We start from the raw sequence: 21852 nt of genomic DNA, 5'->3' as shown, positions 1-21852 counted from the left end.
AGGATAAAATACATCGACTGGGATCAATAATTTTGTAATAGAAACACAGTGCACTTGATAAATCAGCTCTAGTGCAATTAGCGACTGGCCTTGAAGCCCAAACCCCAGTAGAAGTTAATCCTAAAGTGAACGGAGTAGGGGGATGTTAAGGGTCTTTTAAATCCATGGGATTCTTTTCGGAGGGGACTCCACCTCCCGCTGAGCTTGGCCTTCTCACGCTGGCTCAGGATCCCAGGCCCTGCCATCTAGAGGAAGGTGGAAAGTGTGGTGCTGTCCTCGGACACCCCATCCCGTAAGAGCACAAGGAGCCCCTCCTGGCATCCTGGGCTGGGTCGGGCCGCTTGGGGGTGTGGGGAGCCCCAAAAGCTGGTGAAACTTAGATGGTGGTGAGAGTCAGCAAAGGAGCACGGGCCTCGGTGTGTCGTGACCCCTTAAACGTTTCTGCAGAGGTCAACTGACCACGTCTCTGACCCCAGCTAGCCCAGGAGACAGGCAGGAAGGCAGAGATTTTTGGCCTGATGTTGTGTGTTTGGTTTTGAAGAGAAAATAGATCTGCAGAATGGTTGCATGACTTACCCAAAGTCACCCAGCTGGTTACGCGGGGAGCAAGGCTTTGGTCAAGGATGAAGAACCCTGACCTTGAACCCAGGTCTCTGGCCTCCTTTAATAGCCCTGCAGAGAAACCGTGTTTGTTCGTGAAGCGGTCACCTGCTACCCAGATGCCCCCGACATGTGGGGTGTGCTGGAAGAGCCCAGGAGCCTGGGGGCCAACGCTGTGTCAGCCAAGGACTCGGGCCCCTAGATCTCACGGCCCGTCTCTCAGATGTAGATTTCAGAACTGGGCCCAGGGCACATCTACCATGGAATTTAGTTCAGCAGATATGTAGTAAGTGGATAACAACAGTAGTTAATTAGTACTTGTGGCAGGCACTGTGCTAGGCTTGAGTCAGGGTGCTTTGGGCTGGATCAGAAAACCCAACTCAGCATGGTTGAATGTCATGGGGGACTTACTGGCCAACATCCCGGGAGCTCTGTGGAAGAGCCGGTTTCATGTATCAGACTACTGGGCTCTTTCTCTGCGGTTCCCTTGGCTTTGTCCTCCTCTTTGCTTCCATATTGTCTTGATGTTGGCTTTCCTACAGTAGCAAAATGGTCACAACAGTCTCCTGCTTCATGCCAACCTGCCTAGAGGAAGAGGGGGTCATCAGATGGTCCTGGATTCTAGCAGAAGTCCCGAACTTTGTGCTGCTTGGCTAAGGTCTGGTTTGCGAGAACCAGTCACAGAGGGAGGGATCCAGCCCTCTCTGAGCCGACTAGCAGGAGAAGGATGGATTTCCAAAGGACAGTTTGGGTGCAATAAAAGAGGAGAAGGGAGAATGCTGCTGGGTGGGCAAGCACGAAGCTCACCACAGCCCTGGAATCTCCTAGATGAATCCAGAGCACAGTCTCTGCCCTCAAGTGTCTCCCAGCCTAGCGTGGAGGCTAACGGGTACTTCTGGTTTGATGGCAAACGTCCAGTCACAGAAAGGCACAGAGGAGGATGTAGTTGGCTTTGTCAGGGAAGTCAGGGAAGGTTTCACAGGGGAGTGACTCTTTCCACTTTTCAAGGACAAATAGGAGTTCCCCCAAGAACCAGAGGGAAAGGCATGTGCAAAGCCCCCAGAATCCAAAACAGAGGAGTGACTCTGAGGCCCTGCAAGCAGTTCGCAGCAGCGGGAGAGTAAAATGCGCTGGGGGCAGGAGAGGGGGCCCAGGGTAGGGGGCGGTCGCAGGTGAAGCTGCTGCTTTCACGCAGGCAGCTGGGAGCCTGAGAGAGGCCTGACCCTGGGAAGTGACCTCAGATTTGTATGTTAGCCAAGTCTTTTTTTTTTTTTTTAAAGAGTTTATTTATTTATTTGACAGAGAGAGATCACAAGTAGGCAGAGAGGCAGGCAGAGAGAGAGAGGAGGAAGCAGGCTCTCCGCTCAGCAGAGAGCCCGATGCGGGACTCGATCCCAGGACCCTGAGATCATGACCCGAGCCGAAGGCAGCGGCCCAACACACTGAGCCACCCAGGCGCCCCTGTTAGCCAAGTCTTGACAGCAGGGTGGACGAGGGAGATGGGACTGAAAGCAGGAGGACAAGTGACAGAGTATGCAGAGTAGACGCGTCATAAATGTTTGCCTGTCACTGCCTAGGAAGAGTGGCTTCACGCCTTTAGCTCTTTACCCATTAGCTGATGAACTCTGGGCTCAGCACTGTGCTGGTGCTGTCAGGGAATTTCAGGGCACAGAATTTCAGGGCACAGTCCTTGCCTTCCACAAGCTCCCAGTCTTTTGGGGGAGGACACAGCACACAACTGATAGAAGAGCTGGTCTTCAGTGAGAATGCACGGCCACGGATCGCAGAGAGCACGCAGCAGCCAGGGAGGCTCAGACGGGAGGCTGGACACAGATGGGCCCTGCGGGATTTGCGGTGGGAGATGAGAGGGCATTGTAGGCGAGAGGACTTGGGTGAAAGGTTGGCAGGGGATGAGCATCCCATGCTGGGGTGACAGTGGGAGGCTGTCTGGTGGGCTGTGGGGGTAGAGGCTTGATGAAGTCAAGGCAGGCTGGATTCTTGGGGACCTTGAAAACCCGATCCCTATGGTCATGTTGGTGGGAAAGGTTCATATGCCTCATGGCAGTGGAGCTTGGTAAGGATGAAACCAGCTAAGGAAGATCAGCCTGGCAACAGTCCCACAGAACAGAGCTGGGCCCCTCCCTAAGTCCTGGGGCTGGGGTTGGCTTCATGACCTGGAACAAGGAGCAGGGCTGACATGAGAGGGCATTCCCTCACAGGGCTCCACCTTCATTTTCTGTGACTCTCCTTCCCTTTTGCCAACAAGTTGTTATTCATTCCCTACCTGGGGCTGTTGGTCCCCACTCCTGGGCCCTCATGGCAGCCACTGCCATTCTACCTCCCTCTGTCCTTGTCTTTGCTCCCCCCATTCAAATTGGCTCAGGCTGCCAGGAAGCCACACCTGATTAACCCTACCCAGGTGCCCCTCCTCGACACAACACCCTGTCCTCGGTCTCCTTTGTGACTGGTGAGGTCTTCTGGATGAAAGGCGGGGTTCTGACTCTGTGGAACATGTTTTGCATATATCTCCGAGTGGTGCCTGCCTTCTCCAACAATATAAACCATCCAAACTCCAGGAGGCAAAGTCAGCCTCATTCTTAGTGTAGATGACTAATTATTTTGCAATCGGAGAAAGCAGAAAATAAAGGGGCCCTTTGTTCCTGGATGCTTATTATAAATATTAATAAAAAGGTCTCCCCTTGCCAGCTCGGAATCCTGCAGAACAGGAGGTGGGCAAATAATGCTTTTGAACAGCTGTGATTGGCTTTTGGAATTAGATCTGTCAGGATGGCGGAGCCACGGTGAAATCAGTCTGTGGCATGAATAGGAGGGTTCTGGCCATTATCTCAACATTCACACCCACCTGCAAGGTCCCGGAAGGGAAAGATAGCTTGCAAGTGGTTGATAGAATGCTAGAGACACTTCCCAGCCAATTTTAATACATGATGATGATAAAAGTAATATGTTTGTAATAACTTCTGCATTATGAGTGCGCCAAGTGCTGTGCTCAGCCCACCTGCCTTACCCCATCTAATTCTCCTAATCCTATGAAGAGTGCACGATCATTCCCGTTCCCATTTTTTAAAATCTTAAAACTGTGGCTTAGATAGCTTGTCAGAGGTAGTAGAGACAAGACCAGAACCTGGGTCTGTCTCATTGCATCTGTGCTCTCAGCCATGTCAGTGGAAGCTCTGTGGTGCCAGCCCTTCCGATCTGTGAGCAGAGGTCTGCATTTTTAACACGTACTCAAGGGCAAACCATAGCAGCCCATCAACTTAATTCTCGTATCCTCCGGGGAAGAGAGAAGCCAAAACCATTTACAAGAGGCCTCAGGAAGCATTATGTGCACATTTTGCACCTGCTTCTGCTCTTGCAAACTTAAGGTCATGGTGCTGTCTGGCTTTGGCTGACATTTCTGATCTGGCTTTCAGTCCCTGAATCCTTTTCAGACCAAAGGCAGACAAAGGAGACCCAGAGGAGGCGTGGTCCCGTAAGGGAGCCAGCCTGAAGGTTATTATTAGTTGAAAGGAGCCTTTAACTAAGACAGGACTGAAGGAAGTTAGCCACTGCCGGAAAGAAACTAGAAGATGGAGCAAGGGAGGGCCTCTCTGGGCACGACAGACCCGCTCCCGTTCCCCTAAGGGATGAGTCAACATCCCTTCCTGTGAGCAGTGAGGACTGAGTCTGGAAGGTCGCTGGGAAACCCAGCGTAGCCCCGGGGCTGGGAGCGGATTGGCCACCCAGTTGCTGGGGCTTTGCTTTGGACCAATGGTCATGGAGGGGCGGGACAGGAGGCGGGAGCAGCGGGACCCTCGGCCAATCGTCCTTCAGGGAGGCTGGGCTCCCGGTACTATGGCAACCGCGAGCAGGGGCTCATTTGTTTTGTAGATGAGTAATTACTACGCAATTAGAGGAAGCTAAAAATAAAGGAGCCCTTTGTTCCTGGTTACTTATTAATATTAATAAAACGGTCTGTCCAGGTCTGTGGTAAGCAATCAGTGCAGACCTGTGCGCCTGTGGTAGAGCACTGTGGGAGGCAAAGGCTGCGCAGCCCCACTTTCTTCTCTCTTTCTGGAAGTCGTTTCTGACTGTAACCTGCCAGACGGTTGGCTTTTCAGGCCTTGGGGGAAAGAAAGGCAGAGTCTTACACGTGGGACCCAGGAGGCCCTGGAGTCAGGCGTCAGTTAGGCACCCACCCAGGTGGAAGGGTCTGGCAGTGTCAACCCGGCCTCCAGGAAAGGTCACAGCACGGCAGCCAAACCGGAAAACCTGGACCGATGTTGGAGGATCCAGTTTTGCCGTGTATCCTTGGCCACACTGTTTGACTTTTCTGGGTCCAGACTGTCCTGGACCAGGTAGTCTTCAGTCCGGAAACCTTCCACGGAGGCTGCCCCTGAGATCTCAGCGTCCTCCCAATGACCTGGCTTGGATATGACTCGTTGGAGGGTTACACTGGGTTTGGGGACTGGCCCCAACAGCTGTCAGTGTTCTGACCTTGGGACAGAAACAGCTCTGAGGCTTCCCTTATCTCTCTCTCACCTTCCTAGGGAGTGAGGTTGCCTTGGGGATTAATCAGATAAGAAAAGATGATAAACAGGTTTTTTAAAATATTTTATTTATTTGACAGAGATCATGAGTAGGCAGAGAGGCAGGCAGAAAGAAAGAGAGAGGTGGAAGCAGGCTCCCCACTGAGCAGAAAGCCCGACACGGGACTCGATCCCAGGACCCTGAGATCAGGACCTGAGCCAAAGGCAGAGGCTCAACCCACTGAGCCACCCAGATGCCCTAAACAATTTTTTTTTAAAGAAGATGAGAGCATGAAGGAGTGGGGAATCGGAAAGACTCAATTCTGGTCTGGTTCCAACACTCAGGAGTCTGGGTGATTTCAGAACTTCAGACTGGAGGGTGCTTAAGGACCTTTCAGCTCTGTAGCTCGAGGTGGACGCTGTTTCCACAGCTCTCGATCCCTTGTCATGGTTGGGGGCGGGGGGTCAGCGGGTGATAGTGACAGTGCCTTAAGAGCTAAGAAGAGTGACTGGAGAGAAAGCCAGGGGCTTCCAGGTGATGAGAATGTGTGTAAAACCAGTCAGCGCTGCATTTTTTTTTCCATGCATGGAGGCAGTGAGAGGGACAGAAATGTTTCCAGAATCTAGGGTATCACTGAAAGAAACAGGTCAGATTTCCATCCTTGGGTGTGGCTGATTTAAACATTTAGGGTTTGGCTGTCTGGATGGTATTTATTAATAAAGGCGGACCTGTTAATAGTTACTGTCTGTGAGCAGATCTGAGAGACCGGGGCCAACACGGTGGTTCGGGAGCTTTGCTGCTTGTTGGAGTCGCCAACAACTCACTCCTTGGAGAGTTTTTTTAAATTCCTGCTATCCGGGCCACACTACAGGCCCATCAGATCAGAATCTACCACCCGGGTGAGCCCCAGGCTCCAGTAGTAGTGACAGCTCCCTTGGTCAAGTCCATCATGTAACTGTGACTCAGGTACCATCAGCTTCCTGTCAGATGTAGAGCCTTGCACCAGCTCTGTGACTTGGTCACCGGTGTCCCTGCCCCGCAGTGCGTACTTAGAGCCCAGCCGGCTAGCTCACTCCCGCCTCCTCTGGTGACCAGGAGAGCTGGCCTGGGTTCTCAGCCCGCAGCCAGCTGTCCTGCCCGCAGCGGATCCTCCCAGCAGGGCCAGGAAGTCCATCCCTCCAGGGCAGGCTGAAGGGGTCTTTGTCCTCACAGATGGATTCGAGGACAGGCCTGTCCCGGCTGAGATTAAGAGCATGTTCATGTAGAACCAACGGCCCGAAGCCGCCGTAAACATGGAAGCAGTCGCCCTCCTTGACTGTCTGATGAATGGGGGCCTCTTGGTAAGGTCGGAGTTTGTTTGTTATTAAAGACCTAATTAGAAACATGAGAGGGAGCTGAATGGCTCCGTGCTTGGCTAATTAGTGACATGTATGCGCCCGCTTTGAACTTCAAGGACACAGAGCTATTAGTGCTTACATCAAAAATGGATTAAACTCCTGTGCCTTTATAATCATTAAAGACAGGCTGCTTGAGTGGAAAGCCTTTCCTCCAGGTCCTCGAGGGGCTGCCCCTTGGCCCCCCCCCCCCGCACCCGGCCCCCCTGGTTGTGAAGCCCAGAGCAGTGAGTTTCCATGCAGTAGGATGGGGCAGTAAATACTGATGGTCCTAGGGCAGTCCGGCTCCCCACAGGACGGCCCCCAACAGAACGCAGTGCTCTTTCGGGCCTGAGACCGGGCCTCTGGGCACACATTCTGGGGGGAGTCCCTCTGTGGGTGCACGTATGGGAGGGCTTCCTTTCTGTCTGGTAGCACCCTCTCCTCCCGACCCTGACCGCAGCCATCCTGCCTGCCTGCTTGGTTCCACCCAGGCTTGTTCTGGGATGTGGCACAGAGGAGGGCGGTCTAGTCCTTCGGGAGAGACGCTGTCCCCTATCTCCTGTGGCCGGTGTGGCCCAACCCCAGGAGCCCCAGCTTGGTGGGGGCGACACCACCACCAGGGAGCTCCCAGGGTGGAAAGGGCAACAGAGCCCATGTCTTCGGGAGCTGGCACTCCAGCAGGGGAGGTTTGGTGTCTTGTCCTTGTGACCTGTCTGAGGCAAAGAAAGATTGAGGTAAACCTAAGGTGTCCTGTCAGACTATGATGCGGGGAAGGACAGCTGAGCAGCGGGATTCTGTTTGGAGAGCAGCAGGGAGTTGCCTTGATGTTCAAGCGAGAGCTGGGTTCACTCTGGTCAGAGACACTCCCGAGACCCGTTCCCTCCCTGCTATAGCCCTCAGTTTCCTCATCTGTAACCCACGGTGAGAGGACCCATTGCCCAGGTTGTCAGGATCGTGTAAAAAGATGGCATTGAACACCCACACAGAAGGTGCTCAGTCCATATTAGTTCCCTTGCCGGCCTGGCACCTTTAGAAGCCACAGCTTCTAGAACTTTGTGCCTCTCGCCTCTGGACCCTATTTTACCCACAGTAGTAGGAGGCTTTCCCCCGCTCCATCTTCTTCGACCGGGACAGGGGATTACCAAATTCTTACAGCGCTTTTTCCTCATGACTGCGAACACTACAGGTACGCAGTGCCGGCCTTGGACTTCATGATGCTTTCTTTTGACAGGATGTCGTGTGGGGAGCGCACAGCGAGGCTGCAGTGGGAGGGGTCACTCACAAGGTGCAGGCTCGGTCCAGGCAGGCTGGGAAAGAGCGAGTGAGCGCACACAGCCCAGCAGCACAGAGGGTGGTTGGGTTCCCATGGGGAAAAGCCAGACCGGTTTCTTTTTTGACAGGATAGAGCTGGATGGGCTTCAGGGACATAGGCAGTCCCCAGATCAAAACGAAGCAAGGGGCGTTCTCGGGGTTAAACTAGGAGACGCTGCCTGAGCCGGGCAGCCTGCCGAGGTCCCTTGAGCTGGTGAAGCTGTTGGAGCCCCGCAGACAGTTCCATTTGGCTCAGCCTGCACCAGACGAGCCCCAGTGACCCACATCATGGCCCTTCCTTCCCCAGAGGCCCCCCTCTCCCCCTCCTCCCTCAGACACATGCAAACGAGGGCTGTCCCTCAGTACCCTTGGGGTTCTGGGAGAAATGAGAACCTGACAGTGACTCCAGAAAGTTCCTTCTTTACCCTCACAACAAAGCCCGGTTTCTTTGGCCACCAGCCAGAGGCCCACTCAGGGCTAATCCATCTCCAGAATTTACCCCATAAGCAGGTGGCAGCTAACCACTCACCCCACTCCTCATTGCCCCCCTTCCCCACCAACCCCAGCCTGGTCCTCTGTGAGGAGGAGACACATCCACAGACCCAAATCAGGGCTGATAACAAAAGAGCATCAAGATAGAGAACAAGCTATTTATTTTCCGGTGAGATGGTATCTCCACATAATATCGTCCTAGCCACAAAGCTTTCCTCAGGCACGTTCATTCTGGGTATTTGGGGCTTTCGCCTCACGCTGATCTGCGTGGTAACACGAATCTCCCAAGTTCCCCTCTAACATGTGACGGGAGGGCTGCTGAGCAGCCAGTAGTGAAGTTGGCTCTGCAGAGGGGCGTGATTTGACCAGAAGCTTCGACCATCATTCCACGTAATCGTTAGTCCCAAGTCCTTGGTTCGGCGGCCCATGCGTTCCCTACTTAAGATAGGCCCTCGGCAACCTGCAGACGTTAGCACCAGCCGCGCAGCGGTGCGAAGCGGGTTAGGTTTTGAGAGAATAAGCAGAAACTGCAATCTTACAAGACCGTATCACCACTGTAAATGACATCTGGAGTGTTTGTGACACTGACTTTCCCGTCAGCCCCGTGCACGAGCGGACACTGTCCACATGTCCTGTGCAGTATTTAAGATGAGCCCGGCATCCCTGGATTTGTCCGGACTTGTTGCTGTGGGGCTGAGTTCGTACCTCTGTAATATATTCGGTTTGTGTATGGAGACAGGGAAAAGGAAATGTCATTGCATTACTCTCTTAATCCTCTCCTAGGTTTGAAGTGTTCCTTCCCTCACTCTTCTGAAATAGCCTAAATTTCAGCAGATATATATACATAGATCTCTATCTATCTAATATTAAATTGATTGTCCCTACATCTGGGTCCCTGAGCTGATTTGACTCTAATTTACTGTGTCATACCTTTTTCCCAGGTTGGATGTAATTGCTGGTCCTCTCTAGGTCTCCCCCCCTTCACCCTAAGCTCTAGAAGGAAGGTTAGAGCCAGGATCCCTGGGACCTAGTGGCCAGGCCGACTGTAGGCATGTAATTCCTCCTTGCTCTGCTGGAGACATGCTGTAATAATTCACAGCTGAGGATTTCTTCTTCCATGAGCAGGAACAGGGTTATCTTTCCATGCTGACCTTTCGCATTTGACCATCTGCATTGATTTATAGTGGGCCCTACTTTCAGAGGGCACAGAGAATCAGAGCGGGGTCCTCAACTCTGTTCCCAGGAAGGCCTTGGCTGCCCAGCTGCCATTCTTCAGAGCCCATGAGCAAGGAGCGAGTAGCTGGCTGTGAAAGGGACCCGTGAAAGTCTCCACTGTTGACAGCCGGTTGGCATTATGGACCCAGCATCACTGGGCACCCAGTGTTGTAGGAGAGTCTTTTTTTTTTTTTTTTAAGATTTATTTATTTTTAGAGTGAGAGCATGCGTGAGTCGGGGTATAGGGGCCGAGGGAAGGGAAAGAGGGAGAGAAACAGACTCCCCACTGAGCACGGAGCTGGACGCAGGGCTGGCTCTCACAACCCTGAGATCATGACCTGAGCTGAAATCAGGAGTCAGACGTTTAACCCACCGAGCCACCACGGTTGCCCCTGCTGTGGAGTTATTAATGAAGGCAGATAGAAGCATGATAGGGACAAGGTGGAGGTAGAGGGAAGAGTTGGAGGAGTGATGACCTTGACCTCTTTTTTCCCCTCTGGCATCAGCCTGTCAACATAGCCCCTCTGCTCATTCCCTTTTCAGTTTCTTTACATTCTTTAAAACAAAACAAAACAAAACAAAACAAAACAAAACAAAAAAAACGTAAAACCCAGTGTGATGAATGAACACAGGCCTGCCTTCAAAGGATATCACAGGGGCTTCTGTTCCTGGCCCTCCTGTCTGCCGGGAGCTGGGGGTTGGGAGTGGGAGCCCTGACAACAGACAGCCCAGACTCCCTTCTCCTTGGCCCTAAAGTGCCCTGTGTCTTGAGCTCTGTTTCAGCAGCACAGTACCGTCAGCTGGACTGGGCGAGGACGGGCCCACCGTTTCCGGTGCCGTCTTCAGCAGCCCACACTCTGGACATGTGCTAGGGGCCGTCAGGTTTTCCCGTCCCAGATGAAACCTGGCAGCGTTGTATCGTTCACAAGGTAGATGACTGCAGTTGTCTTGACGGCTGGCCCTGCCCCTTGATGAAATGTGAGACCCACCAAACCAAGACCACGGTCTAATAGCTGGGACTTGGTGGAGCCCCGGCTTGTCCCGGATACGTGGGCTGAGCTCAACTAGAAAGAGTTTTGTAAACAGTTCCTTCCTCTGAATCAGTAATCATCCAGTTTTCAGGTCTTGGAGCGAGACACTCCCGGAGGTGTCTAACCCCCCACCCCCCCTCACACACAAAATCTTGGGCTCTAGCTTTCTGGGGCAGGTCCAGGGACCCTGCGGACATCGACACTTCTGTACTTTCGAGGCTGTTCTTCCCCACCCCCAGGGACCAATTCCGCTCTCAGCCCAGCGCCTTCTGGCCACAGTTGGGCAGAGCCACAGGCAGACCGTGTGCCAGTGGGAAGGCAGACTCCTCCCTGGATTTGCTTTAATACCCTGAGGTACCCATGAGCTTTGGATCGAGCTCCTGTAGGTATGGGCCTTTGTTAGGGTCTCTAGGGTATGACTCCCTAGGTTTCCTGGCTCAGCCATCAAGGTCTTTCATCCCCTTGCCAGGCAGAAAATCCTCCTTTAATCCAACTCAGAATGCCTCCCACTGTGAGTCAAACGCATTTCCTCTTGCTGGCCTCAGTGAGATTCCCCGCCCTTGCTTTCCTGTCCCCCTTGTCTCAGAGTCCTTCATCCGGGTCCAGCATGACTCAGTGCACTGGGCCGATGAATTGGGTCCTTTTTGTAAATCACTTCCTGATTTTGTATGAATTGTGTTTTCCTGTATCACATTTTCCTAAATCTGCCTATGGCACCTGTCTTACTGGGCTCTGCCTACAGAACTATTTTAAAAAATACGTTTGTTTTCAACTCGACAAGTTACAAAGTGCTTTCTCTCTCCCATCCTCACGGAGCCCACCGAGAGGCAGGCGAAGGCAGACCATGCTCACGTGGTACAGATGAGGACCCTGGCAGCCAAGGGGCTTAGCCCAAGGCCCACAGCCGGAAGGTCAAGGCTGGGGTCCCACTCAGGTCTTCTGACTCCAAGTCCAGTGCTCCCTTTCTCTGCCACCACAGCTGCCTCCCTGAGCATACCAGCTGCCTGGACCCGGAAAGTGCAGAGGACACTGGGGACTGGCAGCTGGGGGTGAGGGAGGAGGAACTTGCCCATAATTAAACCACTGGTAGGGAGCTGCCCAGAGCGGCTGGCAGGCATGTGACCCTGCTCCTCACAGCGAGACCACACACTGCCCACTGAGTGCTCACGGCTTCTGCGAAGAAATGCCAGGGTGTTCCCAAGATGGTGACCTCTTCTGGGACGGGAGTCAGGGTGTCCTGATTCATAAATCTCAGCACCATTTATTCAGCAACACGTACCGAGACCCTCTCCCTCTCAGCGCGCACACGCACACACACACACACAGCCGAGCAGTACCCAAGGGACCCTTGCCCACTGAGGGTGCTGTCCCATCCCCTCTTCCTGCCCCATCCTGGTCTGGGGGACTGTTTCCAGCCCCTCCAAAGGAGGCTCAGTGCCTGGGGAAAGGAACCCTCCACCAAAATCCTTCCCCAAGCATTGCAGCTCCGGGGCTGCTTTCTCGGCCTGCCTGCGTCTCGCTCAGGTCACGCCCCTCAGAGGGAGAGGAAGGGTCCTCAAATGACTCCCCTTCCGGTGTAGCCAGCCGGTGTTCAGTACGAACTTCCCAAAAGAAGAGGACAACCTTGTCCCTAATGCCCTCCCCCCACCAGACAGCAGGAACAGCTGCTGACAAGTTTGCATGCCAGGTGGCACTCCACCCCCCCCCACCTTTGCTAGCAGCCAGGGCTGTTTGCTTGCTGTGCATGGGTGTCTGGATGGGCTGTCTAGGGACTTGAACCTGCTTTCTGGAGCCTGGGTCTTCTCACTGCAGAGAGATGAGGAGGGAGTTGGCGGCTACAGAGTACTGAGGTCTGATATCTACCACCCCCCCAACCCTGTCCACCCCGCCCCCACCCCCTGCACGGAGCCAGTAGCTTGCTGCCTGTCCGCTGCGCCCTCTGGCGGGGACCTGAGGCCCGATCTTGCGCCCCTGGCTGGGGGAGAGCCACAAGGTGACTTTGAGCAGGGATCAGGCCCTATGAGGAGAGAGTATGTAGCAATATGGGACTTGGGGTTTCCAAGCTGTATTCTCATCGGATGCCTTCTTCTCAGGGTCGTTTGCTGGCAGGTGACTGAGCAGGGAGAGGTGTTGTAGGCTAAGAGGGGCTGCTAACTGTGAAATCTCGTCAGACCTCCTGGGCGCATAAGGACTGGGAGAGGTAGCTGGGATGGGCAGATCCCACTGGCCCTCTTAGCTTCTAAGCACACAGAGGGGACTGTCTCTGGCCAGCATCCTTCTATGGGCCTGCTACATCCTGTCTCCCAGGTTGCTGCTTCTGGCTGGATGGGTCTCTGGTTGGCTTTCCCTCCTGAAAGGAGCCAAGATCAAAACCCCCTTCTCCCCAGCCCCGAGGTAGGTGGGCCTGCCCACCATCTTCTTGCATCTTCATCTGGCGAGAGGAACAAGAAGCCAAAAAAATCTTCCCGTCTTCCACTGTGGGGTCCCTCCTCTAGCTTCTCTTTACCCTGAAACAGAATTGGCTAGTTACTGTGCATAGTGGGGGTCAGCCACCTGGGTAGACCAGGAGTCTACTCTCTGAGCTCCATTTTCCCTAGCCCAGAGCAAAAAAAAAAAAAAAAAAGTGTAAGACCAAGATAATTCCGCTTTTGAATATCTCAGCTTGATATTTGCCTCCATGAGTGAGAAAGGCCAAATGTTATCTGCAAGTTTAATCTTCTGTATTCAAAATTCCTGCCCCCTTTGTCTGCTCTTGCATTCGCAGATCAGTCTTTCACTTGCTCTAAGCCTCTGTGGTTTTTTTTTTCTCTTGAAAGTGTTTTTTCCATTGCCAGTTGACTCATTACTCAGCTCCAGCTTCCAAGGGACCTCACCTTCGAGCCTCCTGCCTCAAGGGCACCTGGAGCTATCAGTTTCCCTTTTCTCTGCTCAGTCAAGGGCCAGATGCCGCTTGGTTTGATCTACTTTCTGTCTCCGTCTCCTGCCAGCCTGGCTTGGGCGCATGGTCAGTCTCTTCCCACCCCGGGCGCACGCCGGTAAAAATCTATGCACATCTGGCTCTTCGAGGCCTGCCAGAGGTGGGGGGCTGCAAGCACAGGTCCCTGGGGCCAGACCGTGGCCAAGAGCAGGGCTGCAGATGTTGAAAGCAGCTGGTCACAGGTCAGAGAGGGAAATGCCATGGGAAGCAGAGGGAGAAGACTGTAGTGAGAAGCATCCCCTTGGAGCCAAAGTCATGGAAATACGTAGCGTCCAGATTGTCTGGTTCTTCTGCGTGGGTTAGCTGTAGTCCCGAAGTGGCTGGCCCCAGCCAGACTCACCTTCAGCTTTCAAAATCAATGAGAACCTACTTTGGCAATTAAAAAAAAAAAAAAACATTTTGGAGAGAAAAAGTTTAAGCGACTAAGGGGAAATGAAAGATGAGACCAAATTAACCTGGTTGCGGCGGTGGCCCTCACTGAAGAAGGAATGATGGAATTTGTTGGGGGTGTGGGGGGTGGCGCTACGCCCAGGCAGTGTCTCCTCCCGCTGTCTCTCCTCACCACCACTCTCAGGATCTGTGGCTGTGAAGGCGCCTCTCTAGAGCGCAGGTGCATTCCGAGCTCTTTATCTCAGCCTGGAGTTTACAGGAGGCTGACTAACAAAAGCAGGCATTTCGGTCAGATATGCTTTAGCTGTAAATTGGTTCAGTCGGTATGCTTTGCATTCATACTTCTTTGTCTTTTTTTTTTTTTTTAAACAAAAGGAAAAAAAAGTTTAAACCCCCCCCTTTCCTTCTACCGCAGGAGGTGAGTGCGTGGGTGTCCTGTAAGAACCATTGGCATTCACCCAGCTTCGGCCCCAGCCTCCAGATTTCGCCATCCCCCCACCCTACCCCCTCCCTCCATCCCCTGCTCTCCACCCCAGAAGGGGACCCCTCGCCACCATCATTACAGTTACGTTAAGATGCCCAAATTTTCCATGACATATCCCATCCTCCGACCACGTTCAGTAGTGACGACTTTCATACAGGGATCTAAATGGGGGTTGGGGGAGGACGTAGCCAGTGGGGAGGCGGGAAGTGGTTTTGGGGCGGGGGGCTGGAGAATGGAGATCTTTTTTTGTTTTTTTTTGCTTTTTTTTAAACAAATTTGTCATTTAATGGATCCAAAAACAAGAAAAAGCAAAACCAAAAAAAAAAAAAAAAAAATTAAAATCCCTTCCCCAAAAGATTTTTTTTTTTTCCTCCTGGACACAAATTGCTTTGTTTCCTGTCACGTTTTAATATCAATATTAACACAATGTGTAGTCTAAAACTAGTTCCTTTGTAGTTTGCATGGGATGTGAATGCTGTCTCAACGTGCCCAGATCTAGACAAGACTGCATGAGCACCAATTCAGATGTGAAAACCAATCTTTCTCTCTCTCTCTTCCTCTCTCTCTTCCATATATATTTCTATTTCTCTTGTGATAATTTGGTGGGCAGTGAAGCACCTCCGGTTGGTTGCTGTAGTGTGTTGAATGATTGTTTTTTTATTCTATTTTCGGAGCTCCGAGCTTCTTAGTAGTAGCCTGGGCTGAGTATTCTTGAGTCCCTGCTGATGTTTTCGCATGGCCTTGGTTGAGTGTTAGAAGTTGGGCCTCAGCTGTTTTTCTCGAGTGTTTGGCTTGTAATGACCGGTGCATGCCTGGCTTCTGGCCTCATACCCAGCTCTATTCTCTGCACACCAGTCCTGAATAGCTACAGTGCTCAACCGAATTTTGGCGCGCCCGCTTCCCCGGCAGGCTCCAACCCCGCGCGGCCCGGAGGCTTCCCGGGGGCCAACAGCCCAGGACCTGTCGCCGATCTGTACGGCCCTGCCAGCCAGGACTCCGGAGTGGGGAATTACATAAGTGCAGCCAGCCCACAGCCGGGCTCAGGCTTCGGCCACGGCATAGCTGTAAGTACCTCCCACCCTTCCTTTCCTGCCTGTCTCCCATGGGAGAGTGTGCCAGAAGAGCCCAGGGTTGGGGGCTGAGGAGAGGACAGTGGGTCCCGCCCCGCCCCCATCCACTTCCGCCAGCCACCGGGGCTGAAGCTCCACTGTTTGGATTTTTCCTGAGCAACCTGCGTGCGGCCCTGTGATGATGGAGTGGAAGGAGCCTGAGCAGGTCAAGTTCAGATCCCCACTCCATCACCTTCGGCGCATGCAACCTTGAGCCCCTTATGTAATCCGTCAGAACTTCACTGCCCCGGCTGCAAAGCGACAATTAAGTATGCCTCCCTCAAAAGATGGTGTGAGAATTAATGGAAATGGGGTATATCACCTGCTAGCACATAACAGGCCCTCAGGATGGGCCCCCCTGCTGGACCCCTGCCTTCGGGAGACAGCCATGTGGGCTGGGACTTGAGGGGCTGGGGGACCCTCCCACCTCCACCTCAGGATAGCAGCCTTGGTCAGTCGAGTCCCCGGGCCTGAGGTCCAGAGGTAGCACTTGGCCCTGGGACCCAGTGTGGGGTTCACGCTTCCTCCCGGGTGGTTTCCTCTGCTAATGTTTCTTACAGTTTCCAGGTTCCAAGTAAGTTCCCATTTGCGTTCTTTAGCCGCAGCCCCGCGGAGGCCAGATGCATTTGATATTTGTAATGCTCTGTGGTTCTATAATCTGACTAATCCAGGCAATGGAAATTTGCTTAACAGATTTGCATGCTGTTTTCAGATTGTATTGTTCTTCCCCCTCCTGGTGTGTGTGAGCATGAATGTGCCTGAGCCCACTCGCTCCATGTTCCTTCCATTTGGGAAACCGAAATTCGGCCACCCTCCATTCTAGTCAACCTCAGCATTTTGTAGGTGGTTTGGTTTGGGGGCTAAGATGGGAGTGTCTGCTGTTCCAGGTCCCGGCCCGGCCAGGTGAACCCTGCCTCAAGGGCTGAGCTGGAGAGAACAGAGCAAGTACAGTGTGGGGCACTGGCTCCCTGCCCACTCCCCACCCCAGCACTGGACGCCGTGCACGCGCACACACACACACACACACACATGCACGCATGCAAGAGTACACACATACAGTCCAACATGCACGTGTGTGTTCTTTCCCGTACTGTCTTACACACGCGTGTATACACACACACACACACACACACACACACGTGCACGTGGCCATCACCCCTGGCCGGTGCAATCTGGGTCCTTGCTCTATTCCCTTCCCAAACCAGTATCACTGAAGTCAGGAGTCCGATGAGTCAGATCCCCGCAGGTGAACTCCAGCACGGAGTCCGCGGTAGCAGTATTCCGTTTCAGGCTGCCCCGTTTGGGAGACCGTCTGTCACCACCCAGAGCACGACTCGCTTCCATTCACAGCGCCTGGAAACACAGACCCGATTTGTTCTTGAAAACCTGGGTCTCTTGACCTGTGGGCCGTGGCGCTTTTCTGAAATGACCACACGTGGCATCACATTTTGCCTGTGCTGGGCTTGCTCTCTCCCCAGCTGGAGCTGTCGGGACTGTGGGCAGAGACACTGGGATCTTTGCCCTCCAGAGTCCGGGGCAACAGCGCCCAGCATTTTGGGCCGAGGCCTCTCTTTGCCCTCAGCCACCCCTCCCAACTCCCCCGGTGCACCTGGCTCTCGATTACCCCCTGGGCAAGCAGAAGGGCTTGGGTTAGGGTGTGGGGGCCCCTTGGGGCGCAGTGTCTCAGAATTACATATTCATGCTGGCAACCACGGTCTAGTCCTAGAGATAATTTCCTTTCCCGGAATATGACAATCTGTTCCCGTGTATAGCGTGCTGATGACCTTAACAATTGTGCAATTTTAGGGACCTTTGATTGCAACGGCCTTTACAAATGGATACCATTGAGCAGGTGCTTCTGTTGCCAGCCCACTCTGAGGTACTACCTTCTCTGCCCTGTGTTCCCGCCCTGCCGGGCACGTCGCACCTGTGTGCGCCCCGGCGTGCAAGTATGCACAGGCCCTAGCCTCATCGCTAGCGCCTCTCTCTCCTCCTCCCCGACCCCTTGGCAGCGGGGTGGGGGCCACAAATCCAGTCTTTTACTGTCTCATCCCTTTCTCCAGCTGTAATCATGACCCCTACCTGTTTTGTTTTGTTTTGTTTTGTTTCTTGATTTGATTCTTTTGATCCCTTATCTTCTCCCCACCCCTCATCTCTCTCTGTCTCGAAATTACGATCAAGAGTGTAGGAAACTGGAAGGTGATCTCGTGCTAGGTCTCCCAGGGGGACAGAGGTAGGAGAACTCCAGGCTTCGGCCAAGCTGGGGGCCGGGGCCAACCCCTCCAGGGTCCCGCAAGATGGCTTTTCAGGTCCCTGGACCCTTTCGGTCCCCCCAACACTCTCTGGCTTTGGCTCCTGGGGTTCATGCAGTCATACAGCCAGACTCTATCTTTTAGTGAAAAGAAAACATTTTTGCCAGTAACTACTGAGTAATTATCCAGATTACCGCACGAAAAGCAAATTAAATTAACAACATCACCTGCGTAACATGGATTTGGATCCCTGCCAGTTTCCTAACCTTTTAAACTGAGCTCAAGTTAATTAAACATTTTTTTTTTTTAAATCACTTTGATGGGGATATGGAAGGGGCGGAGTGGAGGAGAAGGGGAGGCTGGGGCAGTCAGTGAAGGAGCCTCTTGCCACAGTTTCGTTGGAAAATAAGTATCTGTTGCTCTTGGGAAGAACCCCAAGAAGGTAGAGGGGTTCTCTCGTGAAAGCTGAGTGCATATTGTGTTAGCGTGTTAGCCTGAGGGCTTGAAACGTGGGTCTGTCTCTCTGGAAGGGAGATGGTGACAGCTGAGGCTGGGCCTGGGTTCCCACTAGGGCGGAGTATGCTCCCCCCCCCCACCCCCAGAGTTGGGACAGAGGAGAAGCAAGGCTGGAGACAGACTTGCCACTTTGGTTTGCAGTTAATGGGACAGCTCTCTCACAGAGGGGGGTCACTCTAAGCCCCAAGTCAGCCAGAACTCTCGAGGGTGGGCCCAGTGGAGAGGACCAGATTGAGTTGAGTTCCATAGATCTCTCTCGGATTTCTCTACTGTTGCTGCTAAGGAATCAGCTCAACTAATGCAACTGCCTCTCTTAACCAAATAAAGCCCGTGTGTGATTCTCCCCACCCCTCACCTCCACTTCCCTTCGAGCACTGACCCCAGCCGTTGCTGGCCAGAGCCAGAGGCCACTAACAGTTTGAAGGAGAGCTACTCACTACTAATTAAGCTGGGTTTGGGGGCCCAGGGGAAGTAAGGTTCCTCTGAGCAAAGGGGACTGAACTCCCCAAGAACTCTGGGGATTGGAGGTGGTTCCAGCCCTTTGTGGAGTCAGATGAGGAGGGGATGGAACAGGTACTGGGCACAGCAGGTCCCTGCAAGGTCAGACCCCGAGGCTGCCGCCCTTGCACTCTTCCTCCCCTGGAAATGAGGGTGGGGTAGGGCTTCCCACTACAGCCCGTCCTCTCTTCCACGGCTGCTGTGGGAGCCGGGGGTGGGGGGGGTAGGGGGGGCAAGGCACCCACCCCATCTTCCTCATCCAGCTTTGGACCCGGTTCCCACAGAAGGGATATCACATTTGAGAGATTGATGGTAGCACCACACCCCCAAAATGGGACCACATGTTTGAACTGAAACACGTAATTCGTCCATAACTGAGGTTTCCTTCTCTGACATTTAGTGCCCTCCACAAAGGAGGCGCCCAGGCCTGATTCAGGGAGACTCAGCAAGTCTGTGTGAGTCGTGGGCCTCTCTTTGTTTACTGTAACCAAAGCTGGGTTATGTGTTGCATATGTTTTCCTGACTTCAAGCCCTTGATACGAGATAATAATTTTTTTAGATTTTTTAAATTTGCATTTTCAGTTATTGGCAGTCATTGACGGTATTTGATAAAGCAGCTTTTTTAAACATTTGGCTTTGAAGACCAGAAGTTTAACCAGAATTTAAAAAAAAAAAAAAAGTCCCTTGTCAGTTTGCAATTCATCAGTGGAGCCGAACACCCAGCGTGGCCACAGCTGCTGACCACATTTCCTGCCACTACCCACCCCCAAGAATTCAACAGTGCCGTAGCAAGTCAGCGGAATAGCAACTCAGCAGAAATGAGTGGCAGGGCTGTCCGCTCCCCAGTGTCAGGCGTGGCGAAGATGCCGGATTTTTCCAAGCAGTGATCCCAGGAAGCTGTTAGCCCCACCGTTTCCGATCATGAGTTCAGTAGCCTGTTGTAGTCCTACCCTGAAAGCGCTAGTTAAAAAGTTGGACTCAATAGTACATTTGCCTGACATATCTTTTCTCTCCTCCCGCTTCCCACTTTAATGTTCTCCTCTGGGCATCCGTGACCTTCCGCACCCTGCAGAGCATACCTGGATGTCCAGGCAAGACTGGGCGAAGTTTCTGAGTGGCCCTTTGTTTAGGTGATGTCATCAGACCTGGACCCCCACCAGCCTCACTCCCCATCCCAACCAGAGGTGGCTCACTTCGGATCGAGGGTTGACTACATCTCATCATCTCACGAATCTGCTGTAATATAAGACAACAGCTTTTAAATGTGTATATAACCCATGATTTTTGGTTTTGTTTTGTTTTGTTTTTTTCTTGATGGTTTCCCGTCCTCTTCTCTCCCCGACTCCCACCCCGCCCCTTCTCCTTTTAAATCTCTTTGAATCACATTTGGTAGTGATTTTGACTTAGTCCAGTAGTCATATAGCTTTAATATCTAGTTAAAAGCTAACCATAGTATAATTGTTATATTGTTATATTAAGGTATTATTTTTTTCTTAAAAAGATTTTTTTTTTTTTTTGCTTGTTTTGATTCTGTTCTCACTTTTAAAGGATGCTGAGATGGTAATATTACTCTCAATATTTTGGTACCAATTCTGAGACTGTATGGCTTTTCCAGTGGAGCGCGTACACCCGCGGAAGCAAAGTTGTGGAGCGGGAGGTGGGCATCAACTTTCTCCTTTGCGTCGTATAAGAAGTGAGATGTAGTAGGCTAATTAACAGACTCTATAGCGGTTCTTTTTTGTGACGTCTCTTTGTTAACCTAAGTATATCTATTTTCGGCAATAAGGTAAGGACGACCATGTTTTGAGTGTCCTCCTTTTCTATAAGTGCTTTTTTTCTGTTGAAAGAGGTGATATTATAAGGTTTTTTGAAATTGTGAATTCTAAAAAAAAAAAAAAAAAGAAGCGTTGTAAATACAATTCCATTAACTACATAGAAACTATTAAGAAAGAGAGAATCAAAAAATATTTTTGTGAGGGAGTCGGTCCCAGGCAGTTCGATGCTCTGTGGAAGGAGGAGGGGAAGGCATGATAACCAGTCAGTTCCCAGGAGGAAGGACACCCCCGCTGCCAGGACGACCCCCGGGAAAAGTTAGAACACTGTTTAGCTCCTTCTGTCTGTGTGATAGACCTAAGAACTGTATTAGTGTCATACCAGCATATTAACCTCTCGTCTGTGCACAGCTTCAAATGTTACCGTCTAGTTAGATTTTTATTTAAAATATGAAAAACTGCTTTTCCCAAGACGTTTTTTAAAAACAAAGCTACAATTTTAATATTTAACATATTTAAAGTTTCAAAGCACACCTGTTTGGCTTGGGTGGGGAGGGGGTGGGGGGACATTCTTTTTCAGTCTTAATTTTTAAATATTTGATCATTTTCTATTGTCCAACCATTTCAGCACCTCCAAAGGTCCCTAGGACACTTGGCCTCTCTTTGCTCCCCTGCCCCCCCACTGCCCCCCCCAGCCCTGGGGAGCGGGGGAGGGGGGCCTCGGGCCAGGGGCGGATAAGCCTGCATTAATGAAACCTTTTCTCCATTCACTTCCTACTTACAAATTAGGAGAGCAACCTTTTTTGGTTTATATATTTTTTTTAATACCTCAGTGCTGCAAGTATCACCAGAGAGGCTATGGAAGAATTTTTTTTTTTTAATTTATTGTAGATGTAAACAGAATTTTAAAAATAAAAAAAGTATAAACATCGCTGCACTGTGACTGGTGGGAAAAACTGACAGTTTCCTGTTTGCACATGTTTAACATTTGGCTGTTATAATATATGGTCCTCGGTTGGGGAAAGATACTTATGATGAAGGATATTTTTTAATTTAACTTTTTTTTAATATTGGTAATAGGTCGGCAACAGCAACTCTAGAAGTACAACTCAATAGATGGCATTAAAACATATTGTAGTGTGGATATATATTTTTTTCTTTTTTAAAATGTGATATTGATGTTTTATTAATATTTTTTAAATTGTTACGTTTATAAATTTGGTACTTAAGGCACAGCCAGTATGAGACACTGAATGCGACATTTATTATAAAAAGCTGCTGCACTCCTATTTTTATAAATTT

General features: G+C 51.7%; 1 protein-coding gene across 3 annotated transcripts in view; it reads left to right on the top strand.

The window, feature by feature from the left end:
* Positions 1-20706, top strand: part of MSI2 (musashi RNA binding protein 2) — a 381411-nt gene extending 360705 nt beyond the window's left edge. The window contains exons 12-14 of one of the 3 annotated variants that reach the window (XM_044248612.1): positions 15313-15467; positions 17319-17391; positions 19851-20706. In XM_044248612.1, coding sequence (XP_044104547.1) covers positions 15313-15467; positions 17319-17360 — 197 coding nt within the window. In that variant the 3' untranslated portion in view covers positions 17361-17391; positions 19851-20706. Of the gene's footprint in view, positions 1-15258; positions 15468-17318; positions 17392-19850 lie in introns of all 3 variants that reach the window. The other 2 variants (XM_044248610.1, XM_044248611.1) reach the window with 2 other exon arrangements.
* Positions 20707-21852: the final 1146 nt, after the last annotated feature.

The sequence above is a fragment of the Neovison vison genome, chromosome 5 (assembly GCF_020171115.1).
Source record: "Neovison vison isolate M4711 chromosome 5, ASM_NN_V1, whole genome shotgun sequence".
In the NCBI taxonomy this organism is placed as follows: Eukaryota; Metazoa; Chordata; class Mammalia; order Carnivora; family Mustelidae; genus Neogale; species Neogale vison.
This window is presented reverse-complemented; position numbering and strand designations above follow the sequence as displayed.